Below are 12298 nucleotides of genomic sequence, written 5' to 3'. Positions count from 1 at the left end.
ATTCAAGCTTCTCCTTAATACTTTCCCTTTCTCACTTGAGCCAATTTTCCTGCACTCAGTCCAGCACTCCATCCTCCCCTGGCCAGCCCCACCTCCAGCTGCTCTTCCCTGTGCCACAAACCAGGTAACATCTCCCTCATTTCTCCTGGCAAACGTTAAAAATTGCTTTCCAAATAAAAATTTCCTGCTCTGGAAGTGTGGAACAAGGTGTTTGTGTGCTCCCATAACATATGTGTAAACTGGAGCTTAAAATGTCACAAGGTGCCTCTGTGAGAAATGGCAGCATCTTGGCAATGAAAAATCAGTTTAGAATATTATTTGAGATCAATTGTAGATAATTTCAAGGGTTTGAGGTATATTCTGGAAAATATTCAATGCTCAGAAATTAAAAACTGTCCTAGGTGTGTGCAGCTGGGAAAAACAAACCAAGCCAAGGCTCAGGCTGCATTTCCAGGGGGATCCTGGGTTGCTGCCATTCAGGCAGTTCCATCACTGATAATGAAAAAGACTTCAGCTGCAGTCACACTTCAGAGAACAAATGGGGCTGGTATTTACTTTTTGCTCATGTTCTCTGTATAAAAATAATGACAATTACAAAACCTGTGTGGCAGGGCTTGACCTGTGGCCTCCAGGAGTGATGGGAGACAGTGAGATCTGCTCAAAATAGGTGCAGAGATTTCCCAGCCACTGGGATTTCACCTGAACTCTGCAGGAGAACTCTTCTGGCTGAATTTTTGTTCATACCAAATGCAAACTGCGTGATGGGAATGCAAGTCCAGCTACCAAAAGTGAAAAATGTATCCCCAGAAATTAATTTTATGTTCCAGAGTATGATGGCAACATTCTGATTTGAAACTAATGTATAACATTAATTGTTTTGGCATAAAAGTTGAATTATTTCATAGCTAAAATACACCAGATCAATTTTCAGCCTGCTGTGCAGGTAATCAGGCATGCAACTTGTGTGTATGGAACAGCCCAGCACAATGAGAGCAGTGAGACACAAACACACACAATATCCTGCAATTCCAATCTACTCATTAAATGGGAATATTGAAATGTTTCAGCTGAAGCTGCAAGGCTCCTACTTCAGGCTAAAACCTGATTTTCATTTTTAAACAAAACAGGGTAAGAGTCCACTTGCTACTTTGATTTTGGAAGGAGCTTTAGTTTGATGCAAAACCAGATGTAATTCTTTGAAAATACTGAATTGTACTTTTTTGTGCTGTCCCCCAGCCTAGAGCACAGCCACGGGAGAGGTGACTGCACACAATGATGTGTCACCGGTGCTCAGCTGCCACAGGGATGTCACACAGCCACTGAAGCTGGCTGAAGCCACTAAATAATTCCTGGATAATAATAATAACAACAACAATAATTCTAAATCATCCCAAGCAGCATCACAAGCAAGGCTCACCACTGTAATTAAAGCACCAACATTTCCCAGCTCGTCCTTGGGAACACAGATGCTCCAGACTGGCAGCTGATTTCTTCATTAGCACCAACCCCCTCCTGGTCAGTCCCACCCCAAAGATTCCTGTCACTGTCACGTTTTTTGAAAAGTCCCTTCACCAGGATTTCTTCTCTTGGGAAGCTGAGAAGCCTCGGAGAAAAATGAAAACAGTAATTATCTCATTGGCTTCTCCTGTGTTTTGCTGCTTTGAAATGTGGTTTGGAGATTGTTCATCCAACAGGTGATTGTTTGATTGGTTCCATGTGAATTGTTTTGACTTAATGACCAATCACTGTCCAGCTGTGTTGGGACTCTGGAAGGAGTAACGAGTTTTCATTATCATTCTTTGCAGCCGTCTGTAATTATCCCTTCTCTATTCTTTAGTTTAGTATAGCGAATATAATGTAATATAATGTAATATAATACAATGTAATATAATATAATGTAATATAATATCATATCATATCATATAATGTAATATCATATAATGTAATATAATATAATGTAATGTAATATAATATAATATAATATAATATAATATAATATAATATAATATAATAATAAATTAGCCTTTTGAGAACATGGAGTCAGATTCATCTTTCCTCCCCACAAATTCTGTCTGTATCCTTTTCTATTCTTTAGTATAGTTTAGTATAGCATTTAATATAATATAATTAATATCATATCTCATACCATATATCGTATCATATAATAAATTAGCCTTCTAAGAACACGGAGTCAGGTTCTCATTTCCTGGGGAACCCCAAAACCACCACAGATTCCCTCGGGAAGGGCTGAGCACGTGGCCCTGCTGCCCAGGGACCATCATCCAGGATCCTGCCCATGGTTTTGCATCCCCAGTGCTCCTGAGCTGGCACTGCAACACCCCTGGGTGCTCCCAGGGCAGCCCAGATGTCAATGAGAGCCTGACAGAACAGCTCTGCTGCTCTGGGCTCCCAGGGCTGAACAAAAATCCCAATTTTGCTTCCCCTGGAGCTGTGCAGGGGATGGATTGGTTCCTCCCCATCACGTTTCTGCACTGATTGCTCCAGCCTGGCTGTGCTGTGCAGGAGCCCTGGCTCTGAGCACGCTGCTCCCACTCTGGAGGCAGCACAGGAGTAAGAAAATGCTTTAGGAAGCAATATGTAAATACATCCCCATCAGCCACATCCATTCCAAGTGACAAACTGTTCCTTTAATCACCTCCCTAGAACTTTACGTTTAATTGCCGAGAGCGTTTCCAGAGCTCTGTTGTGCTTTTTCAATAGCTGGAAGTATTTTAAAATTGCTTCCTGCCTGTAATAATTTTGAGGATAAAAAAGGCGATCGCTTGGTTTATTGCGGAACTAAAATAAATCTGATTTCTTGTGAATGTTAAATATTAGGGACATAAACCAAGGGAAACTAATGGAAATAACCCAGGAGTCAATTTTCAAAGTAAAGCACCAATATTTATATGTGGAAACAGTACTTAGTGACACTTTCATTTGGTACTCTTGCACTCTTTTAGGAGAAGGTACTTGATAAAATCCTTGTGAAAAACAAAAATTCCTTTCAGCACTCTTGTTCTGAGTGCTGGGACTGCAGCCACCTCCCTCCTGCCTCCTCCTAATCAATTATCCTGTTTGCAAAGAAAAACCCAAATATTTTACTAGAGAAGATAATAAAGAGCTGGAGGAGAAACACCCCACAGTCACAATTTAGGGATAAAAATAAACTTGGTGGAGGAGTGAAATGCAGTTATTGCCTCCAATTTTCTCCGTTTTCCCCCAAGGCATAACTGAGATACCTGGGACTGGGTAAGTAAAAAGGTTCAACCTGAATTTTTTTCTTGCAATTTGGTTCTTCCTAATCAACTTCTGCCTTTTTCTTTCCATCCCTCCATTCTTCCAAGAGAATTCCACAAATTAATGTGGAGTTCAAGAGTTCTGTAAGATTTTGGGGTAAGAAATTGCTAAAAGCTTCTAGGGCTGTTTATCCACCTCTCTGTAAGCTTAAAAACATGCATGATAAAGCAATTGAAGATGGTGCACAAATATATAAATATATATATATAATTATAATACTATATTATTTATAATAATAAATATATAAAATATATAAAAATTATAATTTATAAATAATATGTACTAATTTCAGCCTGGATTATCTCTCTGTCAGCTTAAAAACATGCACTATAAAGCAAATGAAGATGGTGCGTAAATATATAAATATATATATAATTATAATAGTATAATACTTATAATAATAAATCTATTAAAATATATATTAATTCGTTTATAATTTATAAATAAGATATAATAATTTCAACCTGGATTACCTCTCTGTCAGCTTAAAAACATGCACTATAAAGCAAATGAAGATGGTGCATAAATATATAAACTAATTATAATATTATAATATTTATAATAATAATAAATCTATTAGAATATATATTAATTGATTTATAATTTATCAATAAGATGTACTATTTTCAGCCTGGATTACCTCTCTGTCAGCTTATCTATGCTTATATACTTATAAAGCAAATGAAGATGGTGCAAGAATATATAAATATATATATTATTAATAATAATAAATCTGTAAACATATATGGTAAGTTAAAATTTATAAGTAATATGTAACAATTTCAGCCTGGATTACCTCAGCCTGGAAAACAGGTTTATCAAAAGAAAAAAGAGCTTCAGAATGACTGCATTTGACAAAGTGCACAGCAGACTGTCTCTGCAGCACTGGTTTGGTACTGGTGGTGACAATAATGCTCTGGGCAGGTAGAAATCACTGGAAGATCCAGCTGTGAACATGTATTATTTCCCCTCATATGGACAAACATAAGTGTCTCTCAGGTACCATTTGATTTCAAACTGTCAGCTGAAATTTGTGCAGATGATGATGATGACACCAGCAGGACTATTGAAAAATATGTTTTTAAATAAAAATGCCGTTTCTCCTTGGCAGATTGAAACAGCACAGGAACACCGTGGAGCCATTTCCAAGGCCAATGCTCTTACAATATTCAAGGTACCACTCTCCTCAAAATGCATTTCGTGCAAGAACCTTCCCAAGTGTGATTTATTCCTGATGCCCAGGCCTGTGTCATCCACAGCCTGCAACGGCAGCAGGAGCAAAGGTGCAAAACAGGATGGGCAAAGGGGAGTTTAGATGGGATATTGGGAATTGCTCCCTGGCACAGGCGCCCAGAGCAGCTGGGGCTGCCCCTGCATCCCTGGCAGTGCCCAGGGCCAGGCTGGCATTGGGGTTTGGGGACTCCTGGGACAGTGGGAGGTGTCCCTGCCCATGGGGTGGAATCCCATCTTTAAGGTCTCTTCCAACCCAAAACCTGCTGTGCACTGTGCTGGTGTTCACAGGGGTCCCAGGACGAGGGAAGAGATGAGGATCTGACTCCACGTTCTAGAAGGCTGATTTATTATTTTATGATATACATTATATTAAAAGAAAATGATATATTAAAACTATACTAAAGAATAGAAGAAGGGATTTTATCAGAAGGCTAGCAAGGAAAGGAATGATAATAAAATCTTGTGACTGCTCACAGCCTCGACACAGGTGGCTGCCACTGGTCATCAAGTAAAAACAATTTCACATGCTGGGTAAACAATTCTGCAAATCACACTCCAAAGCAGCAAAACATGGAGAAGCTGAAGATTCTCAGCTTCTCAGGAGAAAAGATCCTAGGGAAAGGATTTTTCATAAAATATGTCTGTGGCAGTGCAGTAGGAAAGAAATCCTATTCTGGAGTTGCACCTGTTTAACTTCACTTTGTTTTAAAGGAAAAAAACATTTCCAAAGTCAAATATGTATAACTAATTCAACTTAAAATTCCCTAAAAAAATAGCATGTTGCTATTCAAGAGTTGCAGAAGAGAAGCAATCAGAGCATCCAAATATTTCTGGCATCTGAGACTCTTTCCATGCCATGTTATTCATGACGCAGAGCCCTGCTGGAACTCGCAGGTCTCCAAATGGCAATACAAGAGACACGAGCAAAAATTTGCAAGTCTAAACACTCACTTGGAACAGACATGACATTATTCAGGGAAGGATTTGTCACAGTAAACACTGAGCAATAAATTGGGATCTATTTTTCCATGATCTAATATTATTTCCTATCAGCATGTCACAACTCTGACACAATATGCTGTGAGCTGAATTGATCCCTGCCCTTCAAATCCTGTCTCATTTATGGATTAAACCCACATTTATCAGGGAGTTACATGAAGAGGGAGGACAAATCCTGGCTGCTTTATCCATGCAGGAACATCCCTGCCACACTGCATGAAACAGGAACACAGAGCACACAAGGCTCATTGGGAAAAAAGCAGAATTTCCTTGCAATTTCCAAGCAACAGTTCCACAAAATTCTTGCTATTTATTTAATTTCCTGCATTTTGGTTTTTGAGAAAAAATTAATTTATTTATTTCTTGGGTTATGGTCCCATTCCCCATGGGAATACTGCAGCAGGATGTACACCAATGTAAAACTAATGTTGAGTTTTTCCAGGCAAACCAAAATTTGTTGAAATGTTCAAATAACTATCAAGCAAATCTTCACTTCTTCCATTAAAAATCATCTTTTTCTCTGTGTATAAAGCAGCTCTAAGCCACCCCAGACAACACAAAAGGATCATGCCTCATGGCCTGCTCCTCTCTCAAAGAGCAGAAACACCTCAGAAATCCAAAATCAATGTCAGCTGAGGAAAACTGACTGTACTAAACAAATATAAATCACAATACACAGGAACAGAAATAACAGCTGAAGAGGAGCTACACAATAATCACAATACAGTTCAGTAGTAACAGGAGGTAAAACCCTACAGGAACTCAGATTTGCTTTACTGAGGGCTTTGTCACTCGTTAGATACCAATTCTGGAACAAAATCAGTAGCAGAGAAAAATCATTTTTAGATCTCCATATGTCTAGCTTTCCCCATTCTTGGCAGAATGGGCAAAAATTAGCATCACATGAATGTTTTTTAACCAGCTGCACATTAACTGTGTCCAACATTAGGTTTGGGATATTGAGAGGTTTGTTGGATTGACAGCCCTTTAAAACCATTAACGACATCACAGTAACACAGTAAAAAGTCAAAATAGCTGTAGAGATTTCAGTGCAATTTGAAGGCTGTAACAACTGGTAAGTAGCAGGAGAGATACATAAATCCAGTTTTGACATTATTTTACCTTTGGAGCATGTGGGTGAGATGAATTGCTGATTTTTGGTGGCAAAAAAAGGGTATTTTAACGGGTTCCCTGCAACAGCATTCAAAGATCCAGAAGTACGGCCATGCAGAACGATGACAGATGACCATCTTAATTATCCAAACATCACTGCTCAATTATGAGACAACTTGGGGTATTTAATATAAAACCAGTCTGGATCAGAAAAATATTTGGGGGAAAAAGTCTTCACACTCAAATCCAGTCATTTACCAAATCTTCCACTCAGTGAATCCCAAACAAGACTGCTAAAAAAGGGAATTTTAATGAATTTCCAGAAAGGGGAAATGTGGTAACTTAAAAGAAAGTGATTTGTGGTTCGTAAATGGAGTTTCATTGTTGGTTTAATGCTGGATGTCCACAGCCCAGAGGAGCTGGAACTGCACACTCAAAAGGACAAAACCACTGCTCACTGCAGGAATAATTTGCTCCCCATTGAAAAGGGACATTCATATGACTTATGTAAATATCTGTGCCTAAGATAAGCAAGGAAAAAAATATGATAAATTGCAGAAGGGAAGCAATTTTCCTTTTCCATACTATGAGCTGGCATTTCTTTGGGGATGAGCATTGCTTTCTATTGTAACTGGGATGCTGTACATGGAGGAATAATCACTATTTAATCAAGTCTCTTCTTGCAAACTCTTTGCAGAGAATGCAAGAAATAAGTGCAATTAAGTTAGCAAGATCTTAGAAACTGCACAACACACCAGGAAACAAAAGCAGAGTATTTTGGGGGCTACAGGGGGAGAGGAAACAAGCTGGTGGAGCACGTTTTTAGAATTAGCATTGTCTGGAATTATTTGATAGCTCAGCGCAATAAATACAGACTCCAAGTAAAAAAAAAAAAAAAAAAATAGTCAGATCTGTGATCTGGAAAGGGCTGAACATCCCTGAGGCCAGGTCAGCTGGTCCTAAACCATCCCTGCTCTTGCTAACAAGCCACTTCTGCTTCCTGGCCAGATGTTTTATCCCAGGTTTCCTGCCCTGCATCCCACCCTGCAGGGGTGTTCTGTGTCCCCTTCTACAGCTTTATTTCAGTGAAGAAAGGATTTTTTTCACCTTGCTCCACATCTCCTGAAAACTTGAACATTTAATCCTCCAACTCCCAGACAGATTCAAAGATTTGAAATAATTTTGGTGCCAGTTCTCAATGCCATTTGGTAACTCTGGGAGAGCTCGGCTCTGTTTTTGCACGAACGCCACAATTATGTGGGGGTGTCAATCATCTCCCATCTGCTGAGTGCAGGGGGAATTCTCACCTCTCCCAGCCACTGTTCCCAGCACCAGGAGCACGTCTGGCATCACCTCCTGCTCCACACCTCAAAGTGAAACCCTGCCAGAGCCAGGCAGCGCTGCCTCAGCTTGGCCATCACCTCTGGGTGCGAACCCACACGCAGGACACAGCTGCAGGAACAGCTGGGCCAGTCCAGCCCTGGGGCTGCATCTGGAAGGAAAATTTCATCATTCTAATTCTTATGGATAGCTGGGAGAATGACCCATTTCCTCAGCTGCTGAAAGACAAAGCTGCTGCAAGGCTATAAAGATGATTTAAGGGTATGTATCAGTTTAGAGGGGGAAAAATTCTGCAAGCTCAGACAGTTGTAAAATTGCCACTTTATGGCTGTGTCTGCTTGGACTCTGCCAAATTTATGAGGCCACAACACCTATATTATTGAATATAATGTCTAGCTTTTATCACCTCGTCTTTGCAATCAGATCCAATGTTTAACATCACAGCCCTTCAATAATGACACACCCTATCAATTAAAAACAATAAAACCAGTTCCTGCCAGATATTACTGGAGGCTCAATAGCAATTAGTCAGAGCCTGAAGATGCAGAATGAGGGAAGAAATGCACTTGCAACTTTTGGTCCACCAAGAATCCATATATCCACTTTTCTCACCCCCTGAGTGCAGCAGTGGTTTAAATTACGCAGCATCATTCCACCCCACCACAGAATGTCTTGATTGCAAGAACTCAGGCACTGCTCAAGACAACCTGCAATTCTCTGCTCACGGGGAAAACTGGATTCACTGAGGCTCAGCAATTGTGAAATTGGGCAGAATGCAACTCTAGAAGATACTCCATTAATTACAAGAAATTCCATAAAAACCAGACACATTAAGTGCACAGAAATTACTGGGAACGAGATAAAAGTAAATCCTCCTAAATACTTCCCTCCCCCCTCCTCTGTTTTTGGTTTCTTTCTCTCTGCTTTTACTCAGAACTCAGATTTCATTATAATTCCGGTTTTTAGCACTCCAGGGATGCTGCCCAGCCCCACCAGCCCAGGGTCCCCCTTACCTCCAGCCCGGGGCGGGGTCCCACAGAGCAGCACGACGCCCTGGCCTTCGCGCACCGACACCGCGCTCCTCATCCTCGTCCTGGAGCTCTCCACATCTGCCAGGGAACGGCAGGGAACGTCAGGGAACACCAACAGACAGCACAGTGACACTCTCAAATCCTGGCATTCTGAAACCCTGGCATTCTCAAATCCCGACAATCCCAAATCCCGACAACCCCAAATCCTGGCATTCTCACATCCCGACATTCCCAATTCCTGACCTCCCATCTCTCACTCTGCAGCTGGACCCAGCAGACTCAGCACAGCCCCTGCAGAAGCAAAGGCTGCCTGGCACAAGGGGGGATGACAGAATTAGGGCTGAAGGGATCTAATCTGCAGTGAGATAATTCAACAGATCCTGTGGCTAATTCTGTTCTTATGCCTGGCTTCTGCTACCCTGACTTTGATAACCAAAAAGGAGCCAATGACTTAAAAATGAATCCTTAATCCACTCTTTCTTTGGAAATGATGAACAGCATCAAGCTGCCATGCCCAGTGTAAAATTCCACCACTAACAGCTATTCAGCAAACAGACATGGATCTTTCCCAAGAGCAAGGAACCTCCTGGACCTCATTCCAGCAGAAGAATCCCCTGGAGCATCACTAAGGCAGAGCTTTGCTCCTCGGTGTGCTGACCCAGGGCTCTGCTCTGGCTGGCCTCGGGTCTCTGGGATTATTTTAAACTGGGTAAGGATCACTGGACACCCTGAGGTGGAAGGGATCCACAAGGATTACTGATGTCATCTTCTGGTCATGCACAGGACACCCCAAAAATCATACACAGCATTGTCCAGCACTTCTTGGGGGGAAGCAAACGCTTCAGTATCCATAAATGTAAATATTTTATCATAAATTTATATTGGCTTTCCCTTTAACTGGTGAGTCAAGATCCAAGAAAGCTGGGCCTCATTATACTGTTAAGCTAAGCTAAATACAACATGTAATACAAACCAAGATCAAAGTCCTACACTTACAAAGGCTTTTCCATAAATAAGCCATACATTTTTCCATAACAGCAGACAATTAAAAAAAAATATTTGTTTATAACCTTGTATAGGATGCTAAACTAACACAGTCTTTAAATAAAGCTGTCTTTATAACCAAGCATAATAGGAGCAGTAAGTTGACCAACAGCAGCTATTTCCCCAAAATACAGCATTTTTTATTGCTGCAAAGCAACAGCTGTTACAGTGAGAACACTGAATTAGAGAGACCAGAATTTCAATGCTTCCTTTAAAAAATGCTGCAGTAAGAGAGTGTTGTACAATCGTTTGTGAGTGCACATTTTCAGCTTTCCTCCACGCAGGTATCCTCAGAATAAACTCAGATCCTTTTGCTGGATGTGATGGAGAAGTCACACAAAACCCCAGCCAAAGTGATTTCACTCAGGGATCAAAACAGCACAGCTCTAAATTATTGTTTCAGGCCTTTCCAGCACCTTGCTCTTTCTCCCATAACATTATACATTCATCAGCTGCCCCAACACCACTCCTCAGACCCATGCAAGGAAAAACCAGGAGCTGACAGCACCTCAGAGAACACACACTGTTCTGTTCCAGGATGAATCACACCCAAAGAATTAATATTTTACACAAAAAATTCATTCAGACCACATTTTGCCCTCTTACATCACAACCACCAGAAGTCATCAATCTCAAATAATACCATTTCCATAACTGAAATGGGTTTTTAAGCCCATGTGCTCATTTATTGCAACTACAGACCTTCAGAACCTTCCTTGAGTGTGCTGTCCAACAAATGGCAGGATGGGACTGGGTTGGGAGCACCTTGGGAAGGGATGTGGGACATGCTGGAGGATTGGGAAGGCAATCAGCCCAGAGGTACCCAGACAGGACCCACCACAGCCCTGCAGTCTGAGCTGCTGCAATGTTGTAAAAATTTGAATTATTAATCATTGATTGCAGGTGAAGACACAGTTGTCAAAGATAAACAGTTTTTGGGGAAACAAGAAGCAAGACATATCCATCCAAAAATGGAGAATAGAAGCCATGCTACAATAAAAGAATAATTTCCCAAAAATTAGCAGAAAGTTCCACATCCCGCCTTCCAGAGCAACTCAACCACCATCACACAGCTGCCCAAATACCAGAACTGAATTTCTCTACAAACTTCTGTATTCTCTTGTCTGGCACAGCTTTGATAATGAAAAATCAGCATGCAGAACAGAGCAGGGCTCTTCATTAGCATTACACAGTGAAGTCCCAATCTCTGACCTTGGAGAGCACTGGCTGCTCCTGAACACGATGCTGGTCTGATTTTCTGGTGCTCCTGCAGCAGATTCAGAGGACTGAAGGTCAAACCCAGACATGTTTGGAAGTGTATCAAGAGTGATTGTTTATCCTTGAGCTTCTTTGTTGGATTTTTGTTTGATTTTTTAATAAAGCCACTATTGCAATCACAATAATGCCAGGGAGGAGAGCTGGGTCTTCTAACAAAACTTATTATTACATGAACTCATTGGGAAGGGACATGAAGTCCTCAGGGTAAATAAAATCCCTTAAAAGGTGGGCTAATAATGGCACAGCTTGTTTACTTTTACAGATTGAACTGTATCCCTCTGAAATCAGAGGCTCTCATCCTGCTGAAATGTCTCTCTTGATAGATAAAATATAACTGGAAACAAAGAGCAGAGATCAGGACAGAAGATGGTTTTGAGGAGTGGTGAGTCAGAGCAGGATTCACTTTCCAGCACCCATGGGATGACAACATCCCACTGATCACAAAGAAAAGGCCAGAAACACAAAAAGTGTTTCTGCATTTTATCTGCTGGACTAAAGAATGGTTTATCCATCAGCAGATCTTTAAAACTCCCTCAAACTGGTCACCAAACTTAGTGCTTTCATTAGTTTCTCTTGCTTTATTCTTTTCTCTTCTTCCTTGCATTTATTACACCTCACTTTAATCTCCTTTCATCTGAAAAGTGGAAAAAATGAACAATTTATTACTCAACCCTACCAGGCAAAGGCTCTAATCCTGCCACTGAAAATATTTTGGTGAAAATGTTACAAAAAATCCTGACTACAAGGGGAAAAAAAATCCAACGTAAAAACCAAGCTAAAACTGTAATTTGCAAATTAAATGTTTTTATTGCCTGTTTATAGTTTGCCATATAGAAGGAAGTTTAAAATTAGCAACTGAGGCTTTCTGACTCCTGAAACAGCATTTTCTTCTCCTTTCCCCTGCTAACACATATTTGCCTCATTGCTTTAGTACCAAGTCCATAAAGTTGTATTAACTG

The 12298-nt window shown here is 40.6% G+C and overlaps 1 protein-coding gene across 1 annotated transcript in view; it reads right to left on the bottom strand.

Moving 5' to 3' along the window:
- The window catches only part of LOC132078192 (contactin-3-like), a 78590-nt gene that overhangs the window by 46631 nt on the left and 19661 nt on the right, over positions 1-12298 (bottom strand). The window contains exon 2 of the mRNA XM_059480204.1: positions 9000-9095. Coding sequence (XP_059336187.1) covers positions 9000-9095 — 96 coding nt within the window. The remainder of the gene's footprint in view (positions 1-8999; positions 9096-12298) is intronic.

This window comes from Ammospiza nelsoni, chromosome 11 (genome assembly GCF_027579445.1).
Source record: "Ammospiza nelsoni isolate bAmmNel1 chromosome 11, bAmmNel1.pri, whole genome shotgun sequence".
In the NCBI taxonomy this organism is placed as follows: Eukaryota; Metazoa; Chordata; class Aves; order Passeriformes; family Passerellidae; genus Ammospiza; species Ammospiza nelsoni.
This window is presented reverse-complemented; position numbering and strand designations above follow the sequence as displayed.